The sequence below is a fragment of the Spermophilus citellus genome (assembly GCF_964194105.1).
Source record: "Spermophilus citellus genome assembly, chromosome: 1".
Lineage (NCBI taxonomy): Eukaryota > Metazoa > Chordata > Mammalia > Rodentia > Sciuridae > Spermophilus > Spermophilus citellus.
Window position 1 is genome coordinate 172,902,036 of NC_138182.1, and position 23,828 is coordinate 172,925,863.

Sequence of the window (23,828 nt, forward strand, 5' to 3'; positions counted from 1 at the left end):
ATCCCCAAAGGAAAAAATAACTGGGCAGCCATTACTAGAACAAGGAGCCAGAATACTGAAACGATGGTGTTCATTACAGCTCAGATCACTCTCTAAGGCAAATCCCAGGAGTGGGAATACAAAGGATGTAAATGTTTGGGTTTCCTGGTAAGTTCTGCTTCCATATATCCCCCTATAAAAATTCTCCTTGTGGCAGACAAAATAATGCAGATCACATCAAGTCCCTTCCCAATTTGAAATTGACAGCTGCCATTGTGTGTCCCCCTAGTGTTCTGGCCCCAGCTGGCTAGGCTCAGCCTTTCTTCCCTGACCTTGGTCCCCACACTCCCTTCATATACCAGGCCCCCAAATACCAGCTTTCTTTTCTTCCTTGGAATTCACTCATTCTTACCTTGGGACTTTTGTATTTTTCTCATGCTTCTTCTTCCTGGAAGGTCCTTCTCAGAGATCTTGCTTGGCCACCTCCCAGTCTTCCTTCAATCCGTAGGTCCTCAAGAGGCCCTCCTTGGCCTCTCCAAGCTTACTCCCCACCCACCCTCTCCATAAGCACCCTCTGTGTTTTCTTCATAGCTTTCACTGCCCTTTTTATTTACTTGTCTATCCTCCATCTTCCCCACTAGAGTGTCAGCTCCATGAGGCCCTTTTCTCCTGTTCATTTTGATATTTCCAAAAATCAAACTGGAATCTGGTATACTAAAGACCTTCAATAAATATTTGTTGGAAAAAAAATGAACAAATTACTCTCTGGGAGTGTTGTAGTAATTTATACCCCTCAGCAGCAGCAAGAATGCCCATTTTCATTTCATATTGAGGCAATTTTCTTAGAATGCAGCTTGAGAGGTGGATTCTTTAGCTTCTTACTGCGTGTGTGCTGGAGGAGGGATACTAGCTCCATTTTCTTCCATCTGAATGGAGCGTGGCACTTCATGCAGCAAGGGATGTCACAAGGTCCCGGAAGGACTGTATTTTCCCATCTGGTTTAAATACAGCCTGAATCTTAACCCCCACTATGTAGGTGACCAAAAGATTCCTTTCAACTGCAACTGGACAGGGAACTTTCTAAAATGTTACTAAATAAAAATTAGTGAATAACCAGTTTATGTATTTGGGATGTAGAAGGGCATAATTCTGTGGTTCCTATCCCAAATTATCCAGTTATGTTAGCATTCTGATTTTTTCTCTAATGTGTTCATTGTTACTATTAGAGTGCATGTGTTTTTATATTTATTTTTTAAATTATTTTTTTCATATATTTTAGTTGTTGATGGACCTTTATTTTATTCATTTATTTATGTGTAGTGTGGAGAATAGAATCCAGTGCCTCACACATGCTAGGCAAGCATTCTACCACTGAGCCATAACCCCGGTCCCCATCCATTTATTTTTTTAAAGGAATTTTATATTTTAAAGAGACTTGCAAAAAGAATTAATGCATATAAAAAGTATTTAATATAGAGAACACAAAAGCACCTTTTCTCAGGCAAAAATCCCCAAGACATATATCAGATTATACTAATCAAGTTTCCTTTTAAGAAAAGAATTATTTGAATACAGAAAAATAAACTTCATGTCTTCATCTTTTTCAAATAAACCTTCAGTTTCACCTAACATACAGATATCAATGAATTTAACAAAAACAAACGAACAAATGAGTGTGTTCTTAAAAATAAATAGCCAATACAAAGTTTTCTAATTTAAAAACAGCACCATGGAAGGAAGTGGATGTGTCTTTTCAGTTCAAAGTTCCTAAATAGGTGATTTACCATAGATTCATACAAACTAAACTTAAGAGTGGTTGGTTTTTAAATCTTTCCTGGAGTGGAAATTAAAAGAAAGTAAAAAGCAAAGCAAAACAGTAACTGAAGAATTAAAGGCAGATGGGCAGACAATACGTGCACACACATACTGTTCACACATACACACACACCCTGCCAGGTGCATTCCTTGTTTTCTATCGGTTGTGTCACCAGTCTGTGACCTCAACCACGAAGGGTGTTTTCACTTCTATCTTGCCACTGTTGATGATGGTGCAGTTGGTGAGAGGACGGTCATGCTCATCAGTTGCCTGGAGCTCTATGGAGTGCACCACGCTCTGGAGAGAGAAAATCAGACAGGCAGCTCTGGTGTTACTGTAATCAAAAGCCCTAGTGGGAAAGTAAGTTGTATCACTATAAAAAACCATGCACACTAAGCGTGAAAAACTTAGAAGATTCAGAAAATTATTTTAATTATGTATGTATATATATCTCATGGAATAAAATCACCAGCTACCTTGTTTATCCAAGAACATATTGGTCTATTTCCGTACTTCTTTCTTAATAAGCATTGTACAGACTCAAAAAATTAAGATACTTTTGCAAATAAAGTATTTGTATTCATCAGCTACAATCCAATGTAAAGGTTAACATGGAGTTTGAATCAGTTTCAGCTCTACCCTATACTATGTTTAGGCACAATAAAATGGTCCATAAACCAGATTTAAAAGTAGACCTAATTCTGTGTGTGTGTGCTGTTGGGGATTGAACCCAAGGCCTTGTGCATATAAAGCAAGCCCTCTACCAAATGAGCTATATCCCCAGCCCTTGGGTTTGCCCCTTTTAAAGGTGACCCAAGCCATTAATCTTGAGTCTGATACTAATATAACCTGTTCAATCCGACAGTGGTATAAAGACCCCTTTCTTTGCCCTAGAAGCCCTCATAAGCACATGCACCACTTATATTTCCCAGTGAAGGAGGGAAGATGTCACAGACCAAAAAGGCAGGCTTTTGATGAGTTTTCTAAACACATTGATTATTCATCTCAATTCCTGGACTTCAGTTGCATTGAATCAGAATAGCAGGTAGAAGATGTGGAAAATCTACAGTGATGATACTGGTTGATTTGTTTGGATGAGGGAGGCCAAACAACTCACATGAAAATAAAACATAATGGAACATGGAAGAGGACACGGGAGTCAAGGGTGTCCAGGGCTGGGTTGGACAGACTTCAATATGGCCAGTTTAGAAGAAAGTTATTTTAGGCAGCTGCTAAGGAGACGTGGTGAGAAAGGAAGAGAATGAGAATTTTAAGAAGCAGGCCTATGGGTTATGAATTGGATCCTTTGCTGTTCTTTGAGAATAACAACATAAATTTGGATTCTCTTAATGAATGTTGGTTGCTGTACTGTGTGTCCATGAATACAACTTGATATCCGGAATGAACCACACTGGTTCAGGGCTTTTTAATATTTTAACTGTAAGAAACATATAACACAGAATTTGCCATCCAATTCATTTTTCACGTGCATAGTTCAGTAGTGTGTAAGTTTATTCACACTGTTGTGCAATTGGTCTCCAAACCTTTTTAAATCTTGCAAAACTGAAACTCCATTCCAAATGCCTTTCCCTAAGCCCCTGGCAACCACCATTCTAGTTTCTGTCTCTATAGATTTGACTACTTTAGGTGTCTCATGTAAGTAGACTTGTAGAGTAATTGTCTTTTTGTGACAAGTTTATTTCACCTAGGATAAGGTCCTCAGGTTTATCCATGTGATAGCACATCTTTTCTTTGTAATACTGAATAATACTCCATTTTATGAATGTATGGGACCCTGGTTTTATTTTGTTATATTATAAAGGGCTTTCCATTTACAGCCAGAAGCAAAATAAATTAAGTACTTAGCTTCTCCATGTCAAGTCTTCAGCTTCTATCCGAATGTCCCTAACATGCCATAATGTCATGCCATATATAATTTACTTACCTTTGAAGAGGTCAGTCAGCATATAAAAATGGATCTCTAACAACTCATTTAATATTAAAATGAATCACTGAAGGTACTCTCATAAATATAAAACTTTGAAAGAGGAAAAAGTAATATATCAAGTTACCATCCCATCGAGGACTTTTCCAAATACCACATGTTTGCCATCCAACCAGGTGGGCTTGGTCAAGGTGATAAAGAACTGGGAACCATTGGTGTTAGGCCCAGCATTGGCCATGCTGACCCACCCAATACCATAGTGCTTCAGCTTGAAGTTCTCATCAGGAAATGTCTCACCGTAAATACTAAAACCTGGGTTAAGATAAAAGAAAAGGGAGGAGAATGAACAGACATCAACCAAAAGTAAACTCTTCATAGGAAACAAAAGGCTTTAGTGTAATCCGTTCATAGAGCCCAACAGAAGATGAGAATGGGCAATAGATGGTCAAAGCTATGGAGAAGTGAAAGAGAGAATAAAATTAACTCTTTAAGGAAGCAGGGCCCTAGGGCCTGAAACAGACAAGCAAAAATGCCTATGATATGGCACAGGATGGCAGGTCCCCTCTGGCCTCAAACCAATGCCAAATCTGGATCATATAGGTCAATGATTTCACTCTGAAAGGAGAAGGAACAGCAGGGCAGGGTGGTATCCGAAAGCCAGATGGAAAGGTGGGTGAGCCAGCCTCATGGCTCTACCTCTGTACTATATTCAGGTGACTTGTCCCAGGTCACTGTTACCTTGGCACCCAACCACTCACTGAGTGGACACCCTCAGCTTATTCCCACAACATACCAGTGTAGTTGGTATTCTCAGTCCCCTTTTCACACTGGGAATCAGAGGTATAAAACTTGAAAACAGCAGATCAGAATTGGAACATCTGACTTTCTGACTCTAAAGCTGGTGCTTTTTCTTACCTCAGCACTGAGGCAGTAGCAACTAGGATGAAAGACATTAAGCGCAAGGCTCTCAGGATGCTCAAGGATGCATCCTGAGAATTGGGACCACCTGGGGATCAGCCTTGCTGAAGAACCAGCCTGTGATCTGGAATTCTAGCAAAGTAGAGGATATAGTAGAAGCCCTCTCCCATAACAACAATATGGACCATAGGGAGCATCTGCCTCATTCCTAACACCTTGAAGGCCTCTTGTGCTTTTGTATTACTGAGCTCCTTATCCACTGGTTGCCAACCTCAAAATCCTGGCTCCGTTAAAAGGACCAGAAGTAGATATCAATGTCAAGCAATTTATAGCTGGTTGGGCAGGGACATGTGGGTGACCTAGCTGGAAAGCTCTGCCCAGAGGGGTCTAGGCTAAATTTAAATAGTTCAAAATTTCCTCTCAGAAAATTTTAACCCCAGACCCACATGTGTTGGGGAGGGAAAATAGAGAGAGAATAAAAATAGAAAAGATAGCAAAGTAAAACTCAGTCACTCTTCCTGCTGGATCGTGTGGTGGGATGGTGGATGCTGGTACCAAGAGCACAGGTACTAGAGCTACCAGGTTTTCCAGTGAGTCTAGCACCTCAGCAGCTAGGATTGCTTCCACAAGCATTCTCAGCAAACCCTGTAACCTTGACGAACCTGAACCAGCTTCTCTATTCCATTCTGTATCCTTATACCCTATAGCATTTTTGCAAGAGCTAAAAGTACTCTTTATAAAGTGCCTGGTAAATCATAGCATTTAATGGCAACTATTTTTATTATCAAGAAATAAACCATTACAATAAACATAAATAGAAATAATGACTGAAGGTGGCTTTTCTTTAAAAAGTAAGCAACTAATATCTACCCTAACAAGTATTTTCTGAGCTTAAAATCTTAAATTTTGTGTAGTTACACATGCAATAGGTGTTCTGGAGGAAAAAAAAGAAAAGAAAAGAAAAGCTTCTCCCTACATTTCAGAAGGAAAATAGTCCATGGAGCTGGGTAGTTAAGATCCTCAATGAGACACAATATGCTGAGGGAGATTTGAAACTCAATGACCTTAAGTATTTGTCCTTTATTCTACTTTGTTCTTGGAATTAGTTATAATTTTGATGACTCAGCTATAACTTTTTTATTATTAAAAAAATCGACAATAAAAGAAAACACTTTTGAAAGAAAGGGAAAAATTCATCATGATCCTGCCACCTACACTCCAATCCTGTTATTCTGGCACCATGTCCCATCCTCTTCCCCGGCCCCAACTTGTGGCCAGCTGCCACCCCAGGGCACACAGCTCTATAGTTCACCTCTTCCTTCCTATGGCATGCACTGCTTTATATTGCTACATACTAGCAGTCGAGCGGTTTTAATAATTGTGAGATATTCTGCCAAATGAATGGATCTACACTATGACAACGAACACCAAAACCATCCCATTTAGAATTAGGAAGACTCATTCATTCATACCCAAAAAGATTCTGATAAATGAGGTCCCCAAACCTCTATCTTCTGGAAAGACTTTGAGCTGTCTTTACGGCCTTGCTTCTTAAATGGGGGAATCTGGCTATCTTGGGTTCACATACTGACTGACTCTTGGGTTTCAGCTTGGGAAGTGGGAAAGGAGAAAGGCAAAAGATGGCGTTACCTACCACCAGTGCCATCTCCCGCAGTGAAGTCTCCTCCTTGAATCATGAAATCCTTGATGACACGATGAAAGGTGCTTCCTTTATATCCATATCCTTTCTAAAGAGATTATTTCAATTGAATACACAAGTAGAAAAAAAATCCATACTGAAAGATGAACCTTCAACCCCAGTGTTTATTTGAAAATGGTAAAGTGAGAAAAATCAAAATATCTACAGAATTTGATTAGGTCTTGGCAATGATTTCTCTCTCTCTCTCTCTCTCTCTCTCTCTCTCTCTCTCTCTCTGGCAGTGCTAGAGATTGAACCCAGGGGTGTTCTACTACCAAGCCACACCCCCAACCCTTTTTATTTATTTATTTTTAAATTTTGAGACAGATTTCATTAAGTTGCTCAGGCTGGTCTGGAACTAGGTGATCCTCCAGCCTCTGCCTCCCAAGTAGCTAGGACTACAGGTGTGTGCCACCATACCCAGTGACAGCAATGATTTACTGAGAGAAACTTATCACTGGCTGACCAAAACAACAAATAAACAAACTATGAACAAACTATGGAAAGAGAGGATTGATGTGAATAAGTAAAAACAAGAGCATTTTCACTTGTTTTCTTCTAATTTCTGGAAGCCTACAGAGGCTGTGTACCTGAATAATAAAGATTTCATAGTAAAATATAATTGAATGTCACAGATTCATTTGACATTAATTTAATACTTGTTCTCCCAGCGGCATTTTGTATTTTACTTAAAAGAAATAAAATACAATTTTTGTGTGTGTGCACAGTTGAAGGAAATAAAATGGAGACAGACCTCTCCTGTTGCCAGAGTGACAAAATTTTCCACTGTCTTGGGTACAACTTTTTCGAAGAGGCCAATCACAATTCTGCCCACATCTCTGTCTCCAATCCTTATATCAAAGAAGACCTGCATATAATTGAAAACACAGAATAGAAGGTTATAACATGGAGAAGACAAAAAGACAAGCTAAATCAAAATTAAAATCTGAGGAAAGCCTGCCCATCGGTATTTTAGAAAGGAGTCATGAAGGGGCTATTAGTGAAAGGTGCTCTAAAAATGTCTGTGTCGGTATGGTTCACTTGCACTACTCATTCAACAAACATTTAATGAACACCCTCTAAGGGCTAGGCACGGTACTAGGTACTGAGTTTAAAGTCAGTTCTACAAATACTGAAAGAATCAGCCAAATAAAGTCTTCAAGAATTCTACTGCCTACTCATGCCCCAAATGAACTCTGCTGCTACTTCTTGTTCCCCAGCTTTGGGATGAAGATTATAGTGGAATGTGTTGTTCTTTTCAAAGGTACTGCTCTCTAATCTTGGCAGGGGAAAAAATAGTGAGGAGAGAAAGAGGCTAGCCATCTAGATTTACTTTTTTTCTTTTTTTTTTTTTTTTTTGTCACTTCAAATACTGCCAAACTCCCAGTGACTTCTCAATAGATGTCTGCTATCAAGGGACTCACAAAAGATGATTAAAACATACAGCAGTCCTTCAAAAGGCCTGCCACTCAGGTCCAAGCACCGGGTCCCCAGTCTCATCCAAAAGACAGCGAGCACTGCACTCCATGCCTGACAAAGTCATTTACCTTTTAAACTTAAGACACTGGATTCTATTGTCATATTCCCAAAGTCACCCAAGTAGAATGTGTTCCTTCTCTGTCACAGCTTAAAACAAAACACCCAAAGGTGAGGATGAGTTGCCTTTTTTTGCAGATTGAGTCTTAAAAGTTCTTTTAGACTTTTTTTTTTAAACTGTTTGTTCTGAAACCAAATTATACACGTTTTGCTTCCCAAATCACTGAGAGAGAAGCTTGAAAAGGCCATGGAGTCAAAGGGCATTCTATTAGAGAGTTGAGATTATATGAACCAATTTACTGTTTGAATGGTTAAAAAAAGACATTCAAGAGATGGCTTTAAAAAATATAAGAAGGGTTGTCAAAGAAAAAAGATGTCTTGCAGTTTAGAAAAATCACTAAGTAAAGACTGTCAAGCTTTAGCTCAAGACAAGGACTTCTGCCAATACATCAGCACATCTGTCACAGGGTGATGTGATATTTAGTGTTCCATGTGGCATTTTACAATCTTTACATGGCTGAAGCAGCAAAAGTTTTATTATTATTTATATAGAAGAGCTTACAGAAAGACCCTGCCCTTGAGGTAAGGCAACGCAGAAGGGTCTCATCTGCAATTAGTGGTCTGGGGACAGCATTCACGGGAGCCTGGTCAGGGCAAAGCTGGTGGTAGTGAGAAGCAGTTTCTACAAAGAATTTTTAAGCCGAGGTATAAATGCAATGTGGACAATAATGAAGCAGTCTCAGGAAAAAAATCAGGGATGTAATCCTAAGAAACATCTTATAAGACACTTGAAAGGCCTTCCAGACTTGCAAAATCAAGGAGAAAATTACTCCTGTGAATATTTAGAAAGCAAATAAATAAATAAAATCTGGGAGAGCAGCCTGAGAAGATGAAGAAAAATTGACTGTCCCAGCATAATGCTTCAATAAAAATCATATATTTTTACATACAGTCTAGTTTACCTATTGATATGATTCTTCCCCCAAATTGCAGTATCCTGCAACTTCGTGAAGGAGTACAAGAAACTATAGTAGTTTTCCCAACTCTAACAGAAATGAGAAAATCAAATCTTATTTAGTTGACCAGTATTTATTAAAGATCTATGTGAAAGGTAGTGTAAAGTCACAAGGTGTACGAGAGAACCCCTGTTCTAAGGTAGTTTAAAAGAATAAGATAAGTACAAGGCAGCATGTGACAGATGCCCCAGGAATCCTGTATATCGAGGCCTGGGGCGATATTAAGGGCTGGGAGAGGACATCCTGGGAAACAGGCCTGGAGAAGGGGAGCAGTATCAGACACAAGGGTTAGCTCACCTGCCACTTATTGGAAGCAAAGCACCAAAGCAGGAAATGTGTTCTGTTTGCAGAAAAGCAATGCAGTTCTGTGACCACAGGTGAGGACAAAGTCCCTGGAAGACAGCTGCCCACCAGTTCCAAAAGACAGAGAAAAGATGGTGGACTTGAAGGTTCAAGTTTTGAAGACAACAGAATGGAATGAATCGGGCCCAGCTGGGCATGGCGGCGCGGCACATGCCTGTAATACCAGCGGCTTGTGAGGCTGAAACAGGAGGATTGAGAGTGCAAAGCCAGCCTCAGGAACTTAGCAAAGCCCTAAGCAACTCAGTAAAACCCTGTCTCTAAATAAAATACATGAGGCTCAGTGGTTAAGTACCCTGGTATGGGGTTGGGGGTGGGGGAAGGCAAATGAGACATTGGGAATAATAATCAAATGGAGGAGAAAGAGAACCTGGAATTTTATGTACCAGTTCAGGAATGACGCCACATTCTCTCACTTTGTCATCAAGCCAGAGGGGCAGAGCAGAGCCGCCACTTGCGCCCGGAACAGGCCCAGTGACCCGCAGGCGTGATAGTCACGTCACCCCAATTGGAGTAGGGGCAGAGCAGAGCCGCCACCCGCGCCCAGAACAGGCCCAGCGACCCGCAGGCGTGGTAGTCACGTCACCCCAATTGGAGTAGGGGCAGAGCAGAGCCACCGCCTGCGCCCAGAACAGGCCCAGCGACCCGCAGGCGTGGTAGTCACGTCACCCCAATTGAAGTAGGGGCAGAGCAGAGCCGCTGCCCGCACCCGGAACAGGCCCAGCGACCCGCCGGTGTGGTATCACATCACCCCAACTGGAGTAGGGGCCGAGCAGAGCCACCACCCGTGCCCAGACCAGGCCCAGAGACCCGCTGGCGTGGCAGCCACGTCACCCCAATTGGAGTAGGGGCAGAGCAGAGCCGCCACCCGCGCCCCCAACGTAGACAGGCCTGTGACCGACCGGCGGAATAGGCCCAGCGGCCTGCCGGCGCCGCAGACACATCACCCCATTTGGAGTACGGGCAGAGCAGAGCCGCCGCCCGCGCCCGGAACAGGCCCAGAAGCCCGCCAGCGTGGTAGTCATGTCACCCCAACTAGAGTAGGGGCAGAGCAGAGCCGTCGCCCGCGCCCGTAACAGGCCCAGCGGCCCGCCGGCGTGGTAGACACATCACCCCATTTGGAGTAAGGGTAGAGCAGAGCCGCTGCCCGCGCCTGCAAGGTAGGCAGACCTGCGACTGACCGGCAGAACAGACCCAGCGGCCCTCCAGCGTGGTAGAGAGATCACCCCAATTGGAGGAGGAGCACAGCTGCTGCCCGCCCTGCAAGGGAGACTTTTCAACTATACAAGAGCAATATAAATATATAGGGGGAAAATTTCAAAAACACAACAGTTTCACCAAGCAGAAAGAAACATGAGCAGTATGAAAAGACAAGGAAAGAAAGGACCACAAGCAATGCAGGTCAATTCAACTTTAGAAGAGGTAATAGCTGCAGCAGATGGAATGTCAGATAAAGAGTTCAGGATATACATGCTTCAGATGATCTGGAGTCTCAAGGAAGACATGAGACAGCAAAATCAGACAATGAAAGATCACTTCGACAATGAATTACATAAACAAATCCAAGAAGCAAAAGATCAACTATACAGGGGGATAGAGGTTATAAAAAACAAACAGAAATCCTAGAAATACAGGAAGCAATAAACCAACTTAAAAACTCAATTGAGAATACTACCAGCAGAGTAGAACACTTAGAAGATAGAACATCAGACAATGAAGACAAAGTATTTCAACTTGAAAAGAACATAGACAGCTCAGCAAGACTGTTAAGAAACCATGAGCAGAACATCCAAGAAATATGGGATAACATAAAGAGACCAAACTTAAGAGTCATTGGGATACAGGAAGGTATAGAGGTCCAAACCAAAGGAAGGAGCAATCTATTCAATGAAATAATACGAGAAAACTTCCCAGACTTGAAGAATGAGACAGAATCCCAAATCCTAGAAGCCTACAGGATGCCAATGTGCAAAATCATAAGAGATCCACACCTAGACACATTATAATGAAGATGCCCACCATACAGAATAAGGAGAGAATTTTAAAAGCTACAAGAGAAAGGAAGCAGATTACATTTAGGGGTAAACCAATCAGGATAACAGCTGATCTCTCAACACAGACTCTGAAAGCTAGAAGATCCTGGAATAACATATTTCAAACACTGAAAGAAAATGGGTTCCAACCAAGAATCGTGTATCCAGTGAAATTAAGCTTCAGGATGGAAGATGAAATTAAAACCTTCCATGATAAACAAAAGTTAAAAGAATTTGCAGCTAGAAAACCATCTCTTCAAAACATCCTCGGCAAAATATTTCAGGAAGAGGAAATGGAAAATAACAATGAAAACCAACAGTGGGAGGTAGGACAGTAAAGGGGGGGGAAATAATCAAAGAGGAAAACAAACCATGTTTAGTAACATAAATAAACAAATATGGCTGGAAGAACAACCAATATCTCAATAATAACCCTAAATGTTAATGGCTTAACCTCACCAATTAAGAGACACAGGCTAGTAGAATGGATCACAAAACAAGACCCAACAATATGCTACCTACAGGAGACGCATTTGATAGGAAAAGACATACATAGACTGAAGGTGAAAGGTTGGGAAAAATCATATCACTCATATGGACTGCGGAAACAAGCAGGAGTGTCCATACTCATATCAAATAAAATAGATTTCAAGCCAAAGTTAATCAAAAGGGATAAAGAGGGACACTACATACTGCTCAAGGGAACCATACACCAACAAGACATAACAATCATAAATATATATGTCCCAAACAATGGTGCAGCTATGTTCATCAAGCAAACTCTTCTCAAGTTCAAGAGTCTAATAGACCACCATACAATAATCATGGGAGACTTCAACACACCTCTCTCACCACTGGACAGATCTTCCAAACAAAAGTTAAATAAGGAAACTATAGAACTCAATAACACAATTAATAACCTAGACTTAATTGACATATATAGAATATACCACCCAACATCAAGCAGTTACACTTTTTTCTCAGCAGCACATGGATCCTTCTCAAAAATAGATCATATATTATGTCACATGGCAACTCTTAGACAATATAAAGGAGTAGAGATAATACCATGCATCTTATCTGATCACAATAGAATGAAACTGAAAATGAACAATAAAAGAAGGAAGGAAAAATCATGCATCACTTGGAGAATGAACGATAGGTTACTGAATGATCAGTGGGTTATAGAAGACATCAAGGAGGAAATTAAAAAATTCTTAGAGATAAATGAAAACACAGACACAACATATCGGAATCTATGGGACACATTGAAAGCAGTTCTAAGAGGCAAATTCATTGCTTGGAGTTCATTCCTTAAAAAAAGAAAAAACCAACAAATAAATGATCTCATAATTCATCTCAAAATCCTAGAAAAAGAAGAGCAAAACAACAGCAAAAGAAGTAGAAGGCAAGAAATAATTAAAATCAGAGCTGAAATTAATGAAATCGAAACAAAAGAAACAATTGAAAAAATTGACAAAACTAAAAGTTGGTTCTTTGAAAAAATAAATAAAATCGACAGACCCTTAGCCACGCTAACGAAGAGAAGAAGAGAGAGAACTCAAATTACTAGCATACGGGATGAAAAAGGCAATATCACAACAGACACTTCAGAAATACAAAAGATAATCAGAAATTATTTTGAATCCTTATACTCCAATAAAATAGAAGATAGTGAAGACATCGATAAATTTCTTAAGTCATATGATCTGCCCAGATTGAGTCAGGAGGATATAGACAACCTAAACAGACCAATATCAATTGAGGAAATAGAAGAAACCATCAAAAGACTACCAACTAAGAAAAGCCCAGGACTGGATGGGTATACAGCAGAGTTTTACAAAACCTTTAAAGAGGAACTAATACCAATACTTTTCAAGCTATTTCAGGAAATAGAAAAAGAGGGAGAACTTCCAAATTCATTCTATGAGGCCAACATCACCCTGATTCCTAAACCAGACAAAGACACTTCAAAGAAAGAAAACTACAGACCAATATCTCTAATGAACCTAGATGCAAAAATCCTCAATAAAATTCTGGCGAATCGGAATCAAAAACATATCAAAAAAATTGTGCACCATGATCAAGTAGGATTCATCCCTGGGATGCAAGGCTGGTTCAATATATGGAAATCAATAAATGTTATTCACCACATCAATAGACTTAAAAATAAGAACCATATGATCATCTCGATAGATGCAGAAAAAGCATTTGACACAGTACAGCATCCCTTTATGTTCAAAACTCTAGAAAAACTAGGGATAACAGGAACATACCTCAACATTGTAAAAGCAATCTATGCTAAGCCTCAGGCTAGCATCATTCTGAATGGAGAAAAATTGAAGGCATTCCCTCTAAAATCTGGAACAAGACAGGGATGCCCTCTATCACCACTTCTGTTCAATATAGTTCTCGAAACACTGGCCAGAGCAATTAGACAGATGAAAGAAATTAAAGGCATAAAAATAGGAAAAAAAGAACTTAAATTATCACTATTTGCAGATGACATGATTCTATACCTAGCAGACCCAAAAGGGTCTACAAAGAAACTATTAGAGCTAATAAATGAATTCAGCAAAGTGGCAGGATATAAAATCAACATGCATAAATCAAAGGCATTCCTGTATATCAGCGACAAATCCTCTGAAATGGAAATGAGGACAACCACTCCATTCACAATATCCTCAAAAAAAATAAAATACTTGGGAATCAACCTAACAAAAGAGGTGGAAGACTTATACAATGAAAACTACAGAACCCTAAAGAGAGAAATAGAAGATCTTAGAAGATGGAAAAATATACCCTGTTCATGGATAGGCAGAACTAACATCATCAAAATGGCGATATTACCAAAAGTTCTCTATAGGTTTAATGCAATGCCAATCAAAATCCCAATGGCATTTCTTGTAGAAATAGAGAAAGCAATCATGAAATTCATATGGAAAAATAAAAGACCCAGAATAGCAAAAACAATGCTAAGCAGGAAGTGTGAATCAGGCGGTATAGCGATACCAGACTTCAAACTATACTACAGAGCAATAGTAACAAAAACAGCATGGTACTGGTACCAAAACAGGCAGGTGGACCAATGGTACAGAATAGAGGACACAGAAGCCAATCCACAAAACTACAACTATCTTATATTTGATAAAGGGGCTAAAAGCATGCAATGGAGGAAGGATAGCATCTTCAACAAATGGTGCTGGGAAAACTGGAAATCCATATGCAACAAAATGAAACTGAATCCCTTTCTCTCACCATGCACAAAAGTTAACTCAAAATGGATCAAGGAGCTTGATATCAAATCAGAGACTCTGCATCTGATAGAAGAAAAAGTTGGCTCTGATCTACATACTGTGGGGTCGGGCTCCAAATTCCTCAATAGGACACCCATAGCACAAGAGTTAATAACTAGAATCAACAAATGGGACTTACTCAAACTAAAAAGTTTTTTTCTCAGCAAGAGAAACAATAAGAGAGGTAAATAGGGAGCCTACATCCTGGGAACAAATTTTTACTCCTCACACTTCAGATAGAGCCCTAATATCCAGAGTATACAAAGAACTCAAAAAATTAGACAATAAGATAACAAATAACCCAATCAACAAATGGGCCAAGGACCTGAACAGACACTTCTCAGAGGAGGACATACAATCAATCAACAAGTACATGAAAAAATGCTCACCATCTCTAGCAGTCAGAGAAATGCAAATCAAAACCACCCTAAGATACCATCTCATTCCAGTAAGGTTGGCAGCCATTATGAAGTCAAACAACAACAAGTGCTGGGGAGGATGTGGGGAAAAGGGTACACTTGTACATTGTTGATGGGACTGCAAATTGGTGCAGCCAATTTGGAAAGCAGTATGGAGATTCCTGGGAAAGCTGGGAATGGAACCACCATTTGACCTAGCTATTCCCCTTCTCGGTCTATTCCCTAAAGACCTAAAAAGAGCATGCTACAGGGACACTGCTACATCGATGTTCATAGCAGCACAATTCACAATAGCAAGACTGTGGAACCAACCTAAATGCCCTTCAATAGACGAATGGATAAAAAAAAATGTGGCATTTATACACAATGGAGTGTTACTCTGCATTAAAAAATGACAAAATCATAGAATTTGGAGGGAAATGGATGGCATTAGAGAAGATTATGCTAAGTGAAGCTAGCCAATCCCTAAAAAACAAATGCCAAATGTCTTCTTTGATATAATGAGAGTAACTAAGAACAGAGTAGGGACGAAGAGCATGAGAAGAAGATTAACATGAAACAGGGATGAGAGGTGGGAGGGAAAGGGAGAGAGAAGGGAAATTGCATGGAAATGGAAGGAGACCCTCAGGGTTATACAAAATTACATACAAGAGGAAGTGAGGGGAAAGGGAAAAATAATACAAGGGGGAGAAATGAATTATAGTAGAGGGGGTAGAGAGAGAAGAGGGGAGGGGAGGGGAGGGGAGGGGGGATAGTAGAGGATAAGAAAAGCAGCAGAATACAACAGACACTAGTATGGCAATATGTAAATCAATGGAAGTGTAACTGATGTGATTCTGCAATCTGTATACGGGGTAAAAATGGGAGTTCATAACCCACTTGAATCAAAGTGTGAAATATGATATGTCAAGAACTATGTAATGTTTTGAACAACCAACAATAAAAAAAAAAACACAGATCCAAAAAAAAAAAAAAAAAGAATGACGCCATAATGGTCTGCACTGGGGTGGTGCCTGAGAGAATGTAAGGATGGTTGACAGGGGGACACCTTTATATAAAGGGGAGAAGGAAGCGGGAGGAAAAAGGAAAATGGAAGGAAACACAATAGTGGTGTCTGTGTGCTTTACCTACATCCTCTTATAAGATGAATCCTCACCACATCCTGGGGAGGGAGGAGTATTATCACTAATTTATAAATGAGGAAAGTGAGGGTGAGAGAGGTTAAGTGATTTACCAAGGTTGAGTGTTAGAGCCAGAATTTCAACCCAGGCTACCTGTAGTTAAACTGTGACATATCATCAGTCCAGCTCTTGCAGGCAAGGCAAAGGAATCCCAAAAGGGTACAAAGTGTTTTTAGTTCCCGCGATCCCAGTATATTGTCAACACAAGCAGACAGTCAAGAAATGTTCAATGCCAAGTGAAATGAAATATGGGGGCACACCCCTAGACAGGAGGTGGGGGGCTGCCAGACAACTCATTTCTAACTTTGCTGAGTGTCCCTGGGAACAAAGTCCAGTGCTGGACAAGGGTGAGCTACAAAGTTTTTACCCTCCTGGAGTCTAAAGTTCAGTAGAAGAAAAAATATACACATAAATGCTATGATATAATGGGCAACTGGGTTTTATGAGAAGAGTCAGATAAAGATAAGTCCTGGGAAGGGCTGGTGATAGTCTGTGGGGATCAGGGTGTTCCTGAAAAGCTGGGACTTGGACATTGTGCTGCACTTTGTGGGTGGGCAACTCATCACTTTTTCCCTCAAGCCATCCTTGAAAGTCATTTAAAAATTGGGGGGCACTGAAGGTTAGAGGAAGTAGGGAAGCAGAGAAGAGGCACTCACACAGCCTGATCCAAACCCCTATGGCATTAATACTGCCAAAATCCTTCCAAAGTAACTGGCAAAGTACCAAGCGCATGAGCGGTGATGTGAAGGAAATGGTTAAAGCCAGTTCCACCACTAAATGTCCATAGACTCTTGGCAAACTAAACTCTGAGCTCTTATTCCTCATCTGTAAAATAGATGATGATTCCTTGCTATCACAACAGGATTAATAAGATGAACATTTCTAACATCAACCAGTGGCCTCTTAAACCAGGGACCATAGACTAACCATTTTACCTGCTTTAGCACATTTAATACATAAAACCCTTCCAGGTAGGTATTATTTCTATCTCCTTTTTACAGAGGAGAAAGTGGAACCCCAGATATTAGATAACTTGTCCAAGGTCCCTTAGCTGTTGCTGCGTAGCCACTACCGGCTAACATGTTTGCAAGCTGTGTAGCTAGAAAGATGCAGTGCTGTTTGGCATGCTGGATCCTGCACAGAATTCATCACATTTACTGGAAAATTCAGGAAATCAAAATTCAGTGGATTCTGAGTCCAGTGTATCAGAGCCTCACCTGAGTCCCTGCAGGGCAGGAGGACGCTGCCAGGTTGGCTCAGCAGCAGGATCCGTGGACGAGGTTAGTGCCACTAACAGTCCTTTGGGAGAAACCAGCACCTCCTATCTTTTATTTACAGATTCTTATAAAACACTGCTGAGAAAAACAATGCACTAGAACAGTGGCCAATAAATCTACTTTTCTGCACTCAGATAAATTATTTTTAATATGTTCATTTTCCAATATATTTAGTTGCTTAAATATGTTCACTAAAAAAGTAATTCAAAAGAGTCCAATGGGTATAAGGCTTGTCTAGGCAATTAGCTTTCAGAACTTGATATATTTGGTGGGGGAAAAAAATAAAAGATATGTTAAGTTACAATTCCAAGCAAGAGTGGAGCACATGAAAACTCTCCCTTAGTTACAGTGCCCTAGACCTGGGCTCAGTGTGTCCCAATTCTTGCCCTCCTGCAGTTTTCTCCTTGCTCAGCTTTATTCTAGTGGTTCCCAGCCCAGGCTGCACCTCAAAACTCACCAGAATGTTGTTAAAAGGTAAACTACTGGGGCTGGGGTTGTGGCTCTGTGGAAGAGCGCTTGCCTAGCATGTGTGAGGCACTGAGATCAATTGTCAGCACCACAAATAAATAAATAAATAAATAAATAAATAAATAAATGTCCATCAATAACTAATAAAAATTTTTTTTTTAAAAAAAGGTAAATAACTGGACTCCTTCCCCAAAGATGGTGATTGGCTAGCTCTTCATCAGTATGTCTAAAAAGTTTCCCAGTGAAACTTGTTCCCAAATATTCCAGGAGATGCACAGTAAAAATTTATTCATTGTTAATGTGAAATTCACATCTCATTGGTGTCCTGCATTTTATCTGACCATTCTACCCTCTCTCCCTCACTCTGTCTACACTGTCAGCATCTCCTGTTAGTTACATCTCTAAAACATATTCCAAGTTCCTCCTTTGCTCCCCATTCCCAAGATTTCCACCCTAATCCAAACCACTATCTGGACTCCAGTTCACACTCCACTGACTGACCCAGAGGGATTTCTTAAAAGCAGATATGAAATGATGTCATTCCTATGTATAAAACTCTTCAGCAATTAACTACACTTAAAATAAGACCTCAAATTATAAGAATAATTACCTCAATGCCCACACTCCTTACAGCTGTTAAACCCCTAAATGATGGATGAGCACCCCTCCCCCACCTCATGTCAGGCCACTGTGCTCTCATCCCTGCCCCAAAGCCACGCAGTACTCTGCATCCTCTGAACACACTGATGGTTTTCCTGCCTGGAGATCTTTGCACCTGTCCTTTACTACCTAAGCCTTTCCCAAACTGATTTTTCTCATTCATCAGGTATTTTTCTTTCTTTTTTTCCTTTTTTATTGGTACATTATAGTTGTACATAATGGTGATGTTTATTGCTACATATTCATAGATGCACAAAATACAACAATATATTTTGGGCAATATCATTCCCCAGTATCTCCCTTTTCCTTCACCTCCAGCCTCCCCCTTGGTCCCTTTCCTTTACTGTTCTCCCTTCCAATTTCATGAGATACCCACCTTTCTCTTCCTTTTTCCTCTTTAGTTTCCACATATGAAAGAAAACATATGACCCTTGATCTGCATCAGATGTTTTCAAATATCACCCAACCCATATTAGTTTCATTTCCTTCAACATCTCATAGTTGTATAAATTTTATGTTTATGGTTTTCAACAACCAAGAGACAGAAATAGTACCTGCAGACTGAAAGAAACCCTTTCAGCTCTGTGGCCCTCCACAAACCAGTTGCAAAGCTAGATCATGAGGCTGCGAGTAGAATCAGAGCTTCTCAGAGGAACCAGGCTGAGTTTATCAACCCTGCCTGCAGCATGGCCAGGGCTTTCAGTTCTCTTCCCTTACCTCAGACGTTGGGCTGAACCTCCCTCTCCCACACCTCTGTTGTCCTCCCTGCTCCTTGGGTGGTGTCTCTGCTCCTTGGGTGGCGCCTTCCATGGAGGATTTAAAGATGCTAACTAGTTTAAAGGTATCATTTTTCACTGACTACCCCCGCCTGCTTGTTAAGACCACTTTAATCTGGCCAAACCGCCCTCCAGATTCCAAGTCACGACTGCCGGTGGGTTTTCTAGAAGTGGTGATCACGGGCACCGCAATATTACCCCTCTCTCCCTCCTCTCTCTCTCTCTCTCTCTCTCTCTCTCTCTCTCTCTCTCTCTCTCTGCACCATCCCATTATCTTCTAACCTTAGGTAAAACTCGCTGAAAATAAAACTAAAGCGGCGTTAAGTATTCTGAGTATCAAGCCGTGAGGACGCAATTCCAGGCAGATTCCCTAAACGTGCCCCCAACAGAGATGAAAAGTTAGGCCCAACACTAGAGGTGTCACCTCTACCGCGCCTAGCATCATCCTAAACTCAGGGTCCAGCCCGAAGTTTAAAAGTGCACCTCTCCCTCCCAGGGGAGGTGACAGTTCCTAAGTGGAGAGAGATGGGAGGGGAACAAGGGAGGAGGGAGAGGAGGAGGGCATTCAAGGCCAGCTTGGAGTTCGGCTCTTCCTGACCCAATGACGTGCGTGGTGGGCGGCCGGGCCGCGGTCACTCGGTTGCTAGCGCGTCTCTGCCGCCCGTCCCCTCCCTCTGCATTCTTCCTGCTTTGTTCCCAAGTCCAGGCCACGCCAAAGGAAGTACTGGAGTTGTCTCCTCCCAGGAGAACTAGGCTTTCGACTCCAGCGCGGTAACGGCGGACCACGACCCCAGAGACTGAGTACAAACAGCAGGCGACAGAGGCAGACTAGCCTGGTCCCAGAGCCCCGAGTATCCCGGAAGAGGGCCGCTCCTCCCACGCGAGCAGCCCTCTACCACCTACCGCACCGCCACTTCCAGTGTCCCTGCGCTCTGGAAGCCCCCTCCTCCCGGCCGGGACACAGAAGTCCCAGTATCCAAAGCACCACCATCCCCTGGCCCACAGGAGGGGAAGTGGCTGCCCGCCGTTCGGTCACCTTGGCTGTCACCAAAGGGCCTCGCTTGCGGTTGCCCGAGGAGCCCGAAGACACGAGTGCGCTGAGCCCCAGGCAAAGCAGAAGCGGTAGCAGCAGCCGGGGACCCAGGCCCATGGCGAGCGTGGAAGTGGCAGGGATGGCACAGGCGACCTCAGGCTCCTGGACAGTTGGCAGGACTCCTGGTCGGCTGCGCCTGCGCGCTTCCAGTTGGAGCGGGGAGGGCGGATGGGAGGGGGAGGCTGTAGTAGGGGCAGGGCGGGGACCGGGGGCGCGCTCCTCCCAAGTTCGTTCCCGCGACCTAAATTTGGGATTCTGACGAACGCGCGCCGAGGGCGAGGGCATAGTACCTGGAGAGGCGCTGGTCCCCAGCGTTCCAAGCTGCAGGGTCTGCCAGGGGAACCTGCGAGCTGAAGGTTGCGCGCCGGGCCATCTCCGCGAACTTAACCACGTCGCGTGTTACACCCAGGCGGAAAGTCGAACGCGCTCAGTTCTCTGGGTCTTCCTCGAAATTTGAACGCCGCGGGGCAGGAAACTGCGGCTGGATCACAGTGGGCGAAGCAACTTCAGAATGTGTTCTCAGAATCTTAAAGCTTTGGATGCCTCTCAAAACTTTGGGGATTTCTGGGAGGGTGGAGCTCTGTTTCACATGATGAATATCTTCTTATTGAAATGATCAGGTTTGGAGGAACTTGGAATTGCTGGATTCATAGTTCCTTTGCCCTGGAAAAACGTCCAATTAGGTTTGAGTATTTTATTTTTTTTTAGTTGAGGTTGGACACATGCCTTTATTTTATGTATTTTTATGTGGTGCTGAGGGTCGAACCCAGCGCCTTGCACACACGTGCAGGAAAGCACTCTACTGCTGAGCCACAATTCCAGCCCCAGGTGCCCTGGCTTTAAAGTCAACATTTTTCCTGGATAAGCAGATGGCATTCCTAAGAGTATATCTAAAATGACACTGAAACCATTTATTATAGATAAAAGGAGTAACCAGTGCTTTTTAGGGATGGGTAAAACACGTTGGAACTATTTTTATAATTCAGTACGGTGAAGACCTGATGGCTTTTCTCCTCAACTCCACCCCCAGTGAAGAAAGAATTCCCTTTGTGCAGTAAGCTAAGGGTATCTCTCAGAGCACTTATCCTACTGGGTGATTGTATATATTTATCTGAGCTGCTCATCACTGTAATTGCCTTTGTCTGTCTCAGTTATCAGAGACAAGCACCACCAAAGTGGTGGGATCATGCCTGTTTTTATTCCTTTTGATGACTCCGACTTACTGCAATGTCTGGTATAGAGTGGTAGATATTGATAAGCTAAAGACTTTCTATACTACCTCACCATCCAAAGGCACACAAATAAAATATTCACCAGAACTCTAGAAACTCTTCTTTTTCCATTTCCCATTTACTAATACTGTTTTCTTCCCAACTTAACTTCAGTTATGACTTCTGCCTTCTTTTCTTTCAACTTTGTATGAATGGAACCTTCTAGTTGTTTGTTGTTGTTTTGATTTTGCTTAAATTTTTGTGAAATTTCTCCATGTTTTTGTCTGTGGCTATTTGGTGCATAACACAAGGTAGAGACAAATTCAATTTTTTTCCCCTATGGGTACCCACTTGTCCCCACCCAACTTATTAAAGAGTTTCTCTTTTATTCACTGTCCCATAGTTCTGCTTCTGTCCTGGAGCAAGTGTTCAGATATGCATTGGTCTGTTTGTGGGCACCCAATCCTGTCCCATTGGCCTTTTTGTCTATCTTTGTGCCAATATCACATTGTCAGAATAGCTATATAATAAATCTTCATAATCAATGGTACATATCCTCTCAACTTTGGTCAATAAATTATCGGCTACCTTTGACCTTTTCCGTGTCCATGTAAATATGAGAATCAGCTTGTCTGTTTCCACATACTACGATTTTGATTGGGATTGCATTGCATCTATAGATCATCTTGGTAGAACTTGGTAAATTTACAATATTGAGTCTTTCAATTCATGAACATTCCCCCCCACCCCTTGCTAAGAATTGTTTTAGCTATTCTGGGTCTCTTATTTTTCCAAATGAATTTCATGATTGCCTTTTCTATTTCTATAAGAATGCCACTGGGATTTTAATAGGAATTGCATTAAATCTGTCTAATGCTTTTGTTAGTATGGCCATTTGGACAGTATTAGTTCTGCCTATCCAGGAGCCTGGGAAAGCTTTCCATCTTCTAAGATCTTCTTCAATTTCTTTCTTTAGTGTTCTGTAGTTTTCATTGTAGAGATCTTTCACCTCTTTTGCTAGGTTGATTCCAAAGTTGTTTTTTTTTTTTTTTTTTTGAGGTTATTGTGAATGGGGTAGTTTTTCTAATTTCTCTTTCAGTGGATTCAATGCCAATGTATAGGAATGTGTTTGATTTATAGGTGTTGATTTTATATCCTGATATTTTGCTGAATTCATTTATTAGTTCTAGAAGTTTTCTGGTGGAATTGTTTTGATCTTCTAAATATAGAATCATGTCATAAGCAAATAGTGATAGTTTGAGTTCTTCTTTACATATTTATATCTCTTTAATTTCTTTCTTCTGACTAATTGCTTTGGCTAGAGTTTCAAGGACAATGTTGAATAAAAGTGGTAAAAGAGGGCATCCTTTTTTAATATTTATTTTTTAGTTGTAGTTGGACACAATACCTTTATTTATTTATTTTTATGTGGTGCTGAGGATCGAACCCAGGGCCTTGCATGTACTAAGCGAGTGCTCTACCGCTGAGCCACAACCCAGCCCAGGGCATCCTTTTTTTGTTCCAGATTTTAGAGGAAATACTTACAATTTTTCTTTGTTTAGAATTATGCTGGCCTTAGGCTTAGCATATATAGCTTTTACAATGTTGAGGTATGTTCCTACTATCCCTAATTTTTCTAGTGTTTTGAACATGAAGGGGTACTGTATTTTGTCAAATGCTTTTTCTGAATCTATTGAGATGATCATATGATTCTTGTTTTTAAGTCTATTGATATGATGAATTTCAGCGAAATTAAGTTTCAGAAGTAGCATAGTATGCAATTCATGAGGCAGGTAGAGAGAAGCTAGAAGCAAAAATTCACAGGAAGAGTGAGAGAGGAACTGACAGATATTGGTTGTTGGTTGGAGAAAGGGTGGAAAGAGAATCTAGGAAAACAGACAAGTGAGAGGAGGAATACAAACCAAAAAAATAAGAATACAAAAAAACTGCAAAATACCATTCATATATTATGTCCTCCACACACTGATACATAAAAAACACCCTGCTCCAAATATGGTAGAGATGTTAGAGAATAATAAAATAAAATAAATCTTGATGGAAATTGAACTCTCTGTCAGTGTTCAAAAGTTTCTCAGCCCTGTCTTTGAGGTCTCACAGGATCACCAGGCCCAGCTCAGCCCTTGC

General features: G+C 41.3%; 1 protein-coding gene across 2 annotated transcripts; it reads right to left on the reverse strand.

Moving 5' to 3' along the window:
* Positions 1-1,432: 1,432 nt before the first annotated feature.
* Positions 1,433-20,607, reverse strand: PPIC (peptidylprolyl isomerase C). Of its 2 annotated transcripts, none has more exons than XM_081285294.1 (5): positions 20,416-20,607; positions 7,112-7,225; positions 6,313-6,406; positions 3,868-4,052; positions 1,433-2,092 (listed from the first exon to the last, which is right to left on the reverse strand). In XM_081285294.1, exons 1-5 carry the CDS (start codon positions 20,527-20,529, stop codon positions 1,964-1,966), a joined length of 636 nt encoding a protein of 211 aa, XP_081141420.1. In that variant the 5' UTR covers positions 20,530-20,607; the 3' UTR covers positions 1,433-1,963. The 2 variants fall into 2 exon arrangements, with proteins under 2 accessions (XP_081141420.1, XP_081141421.1); XM_081285295.1 differs by lacking the exon at positions 20,416-20,607 and adding an exon at positions 19,321-19,461.
* Between the last annotated feature and the right edge of the window lie 3,221 nt (positions 20,608-23,828).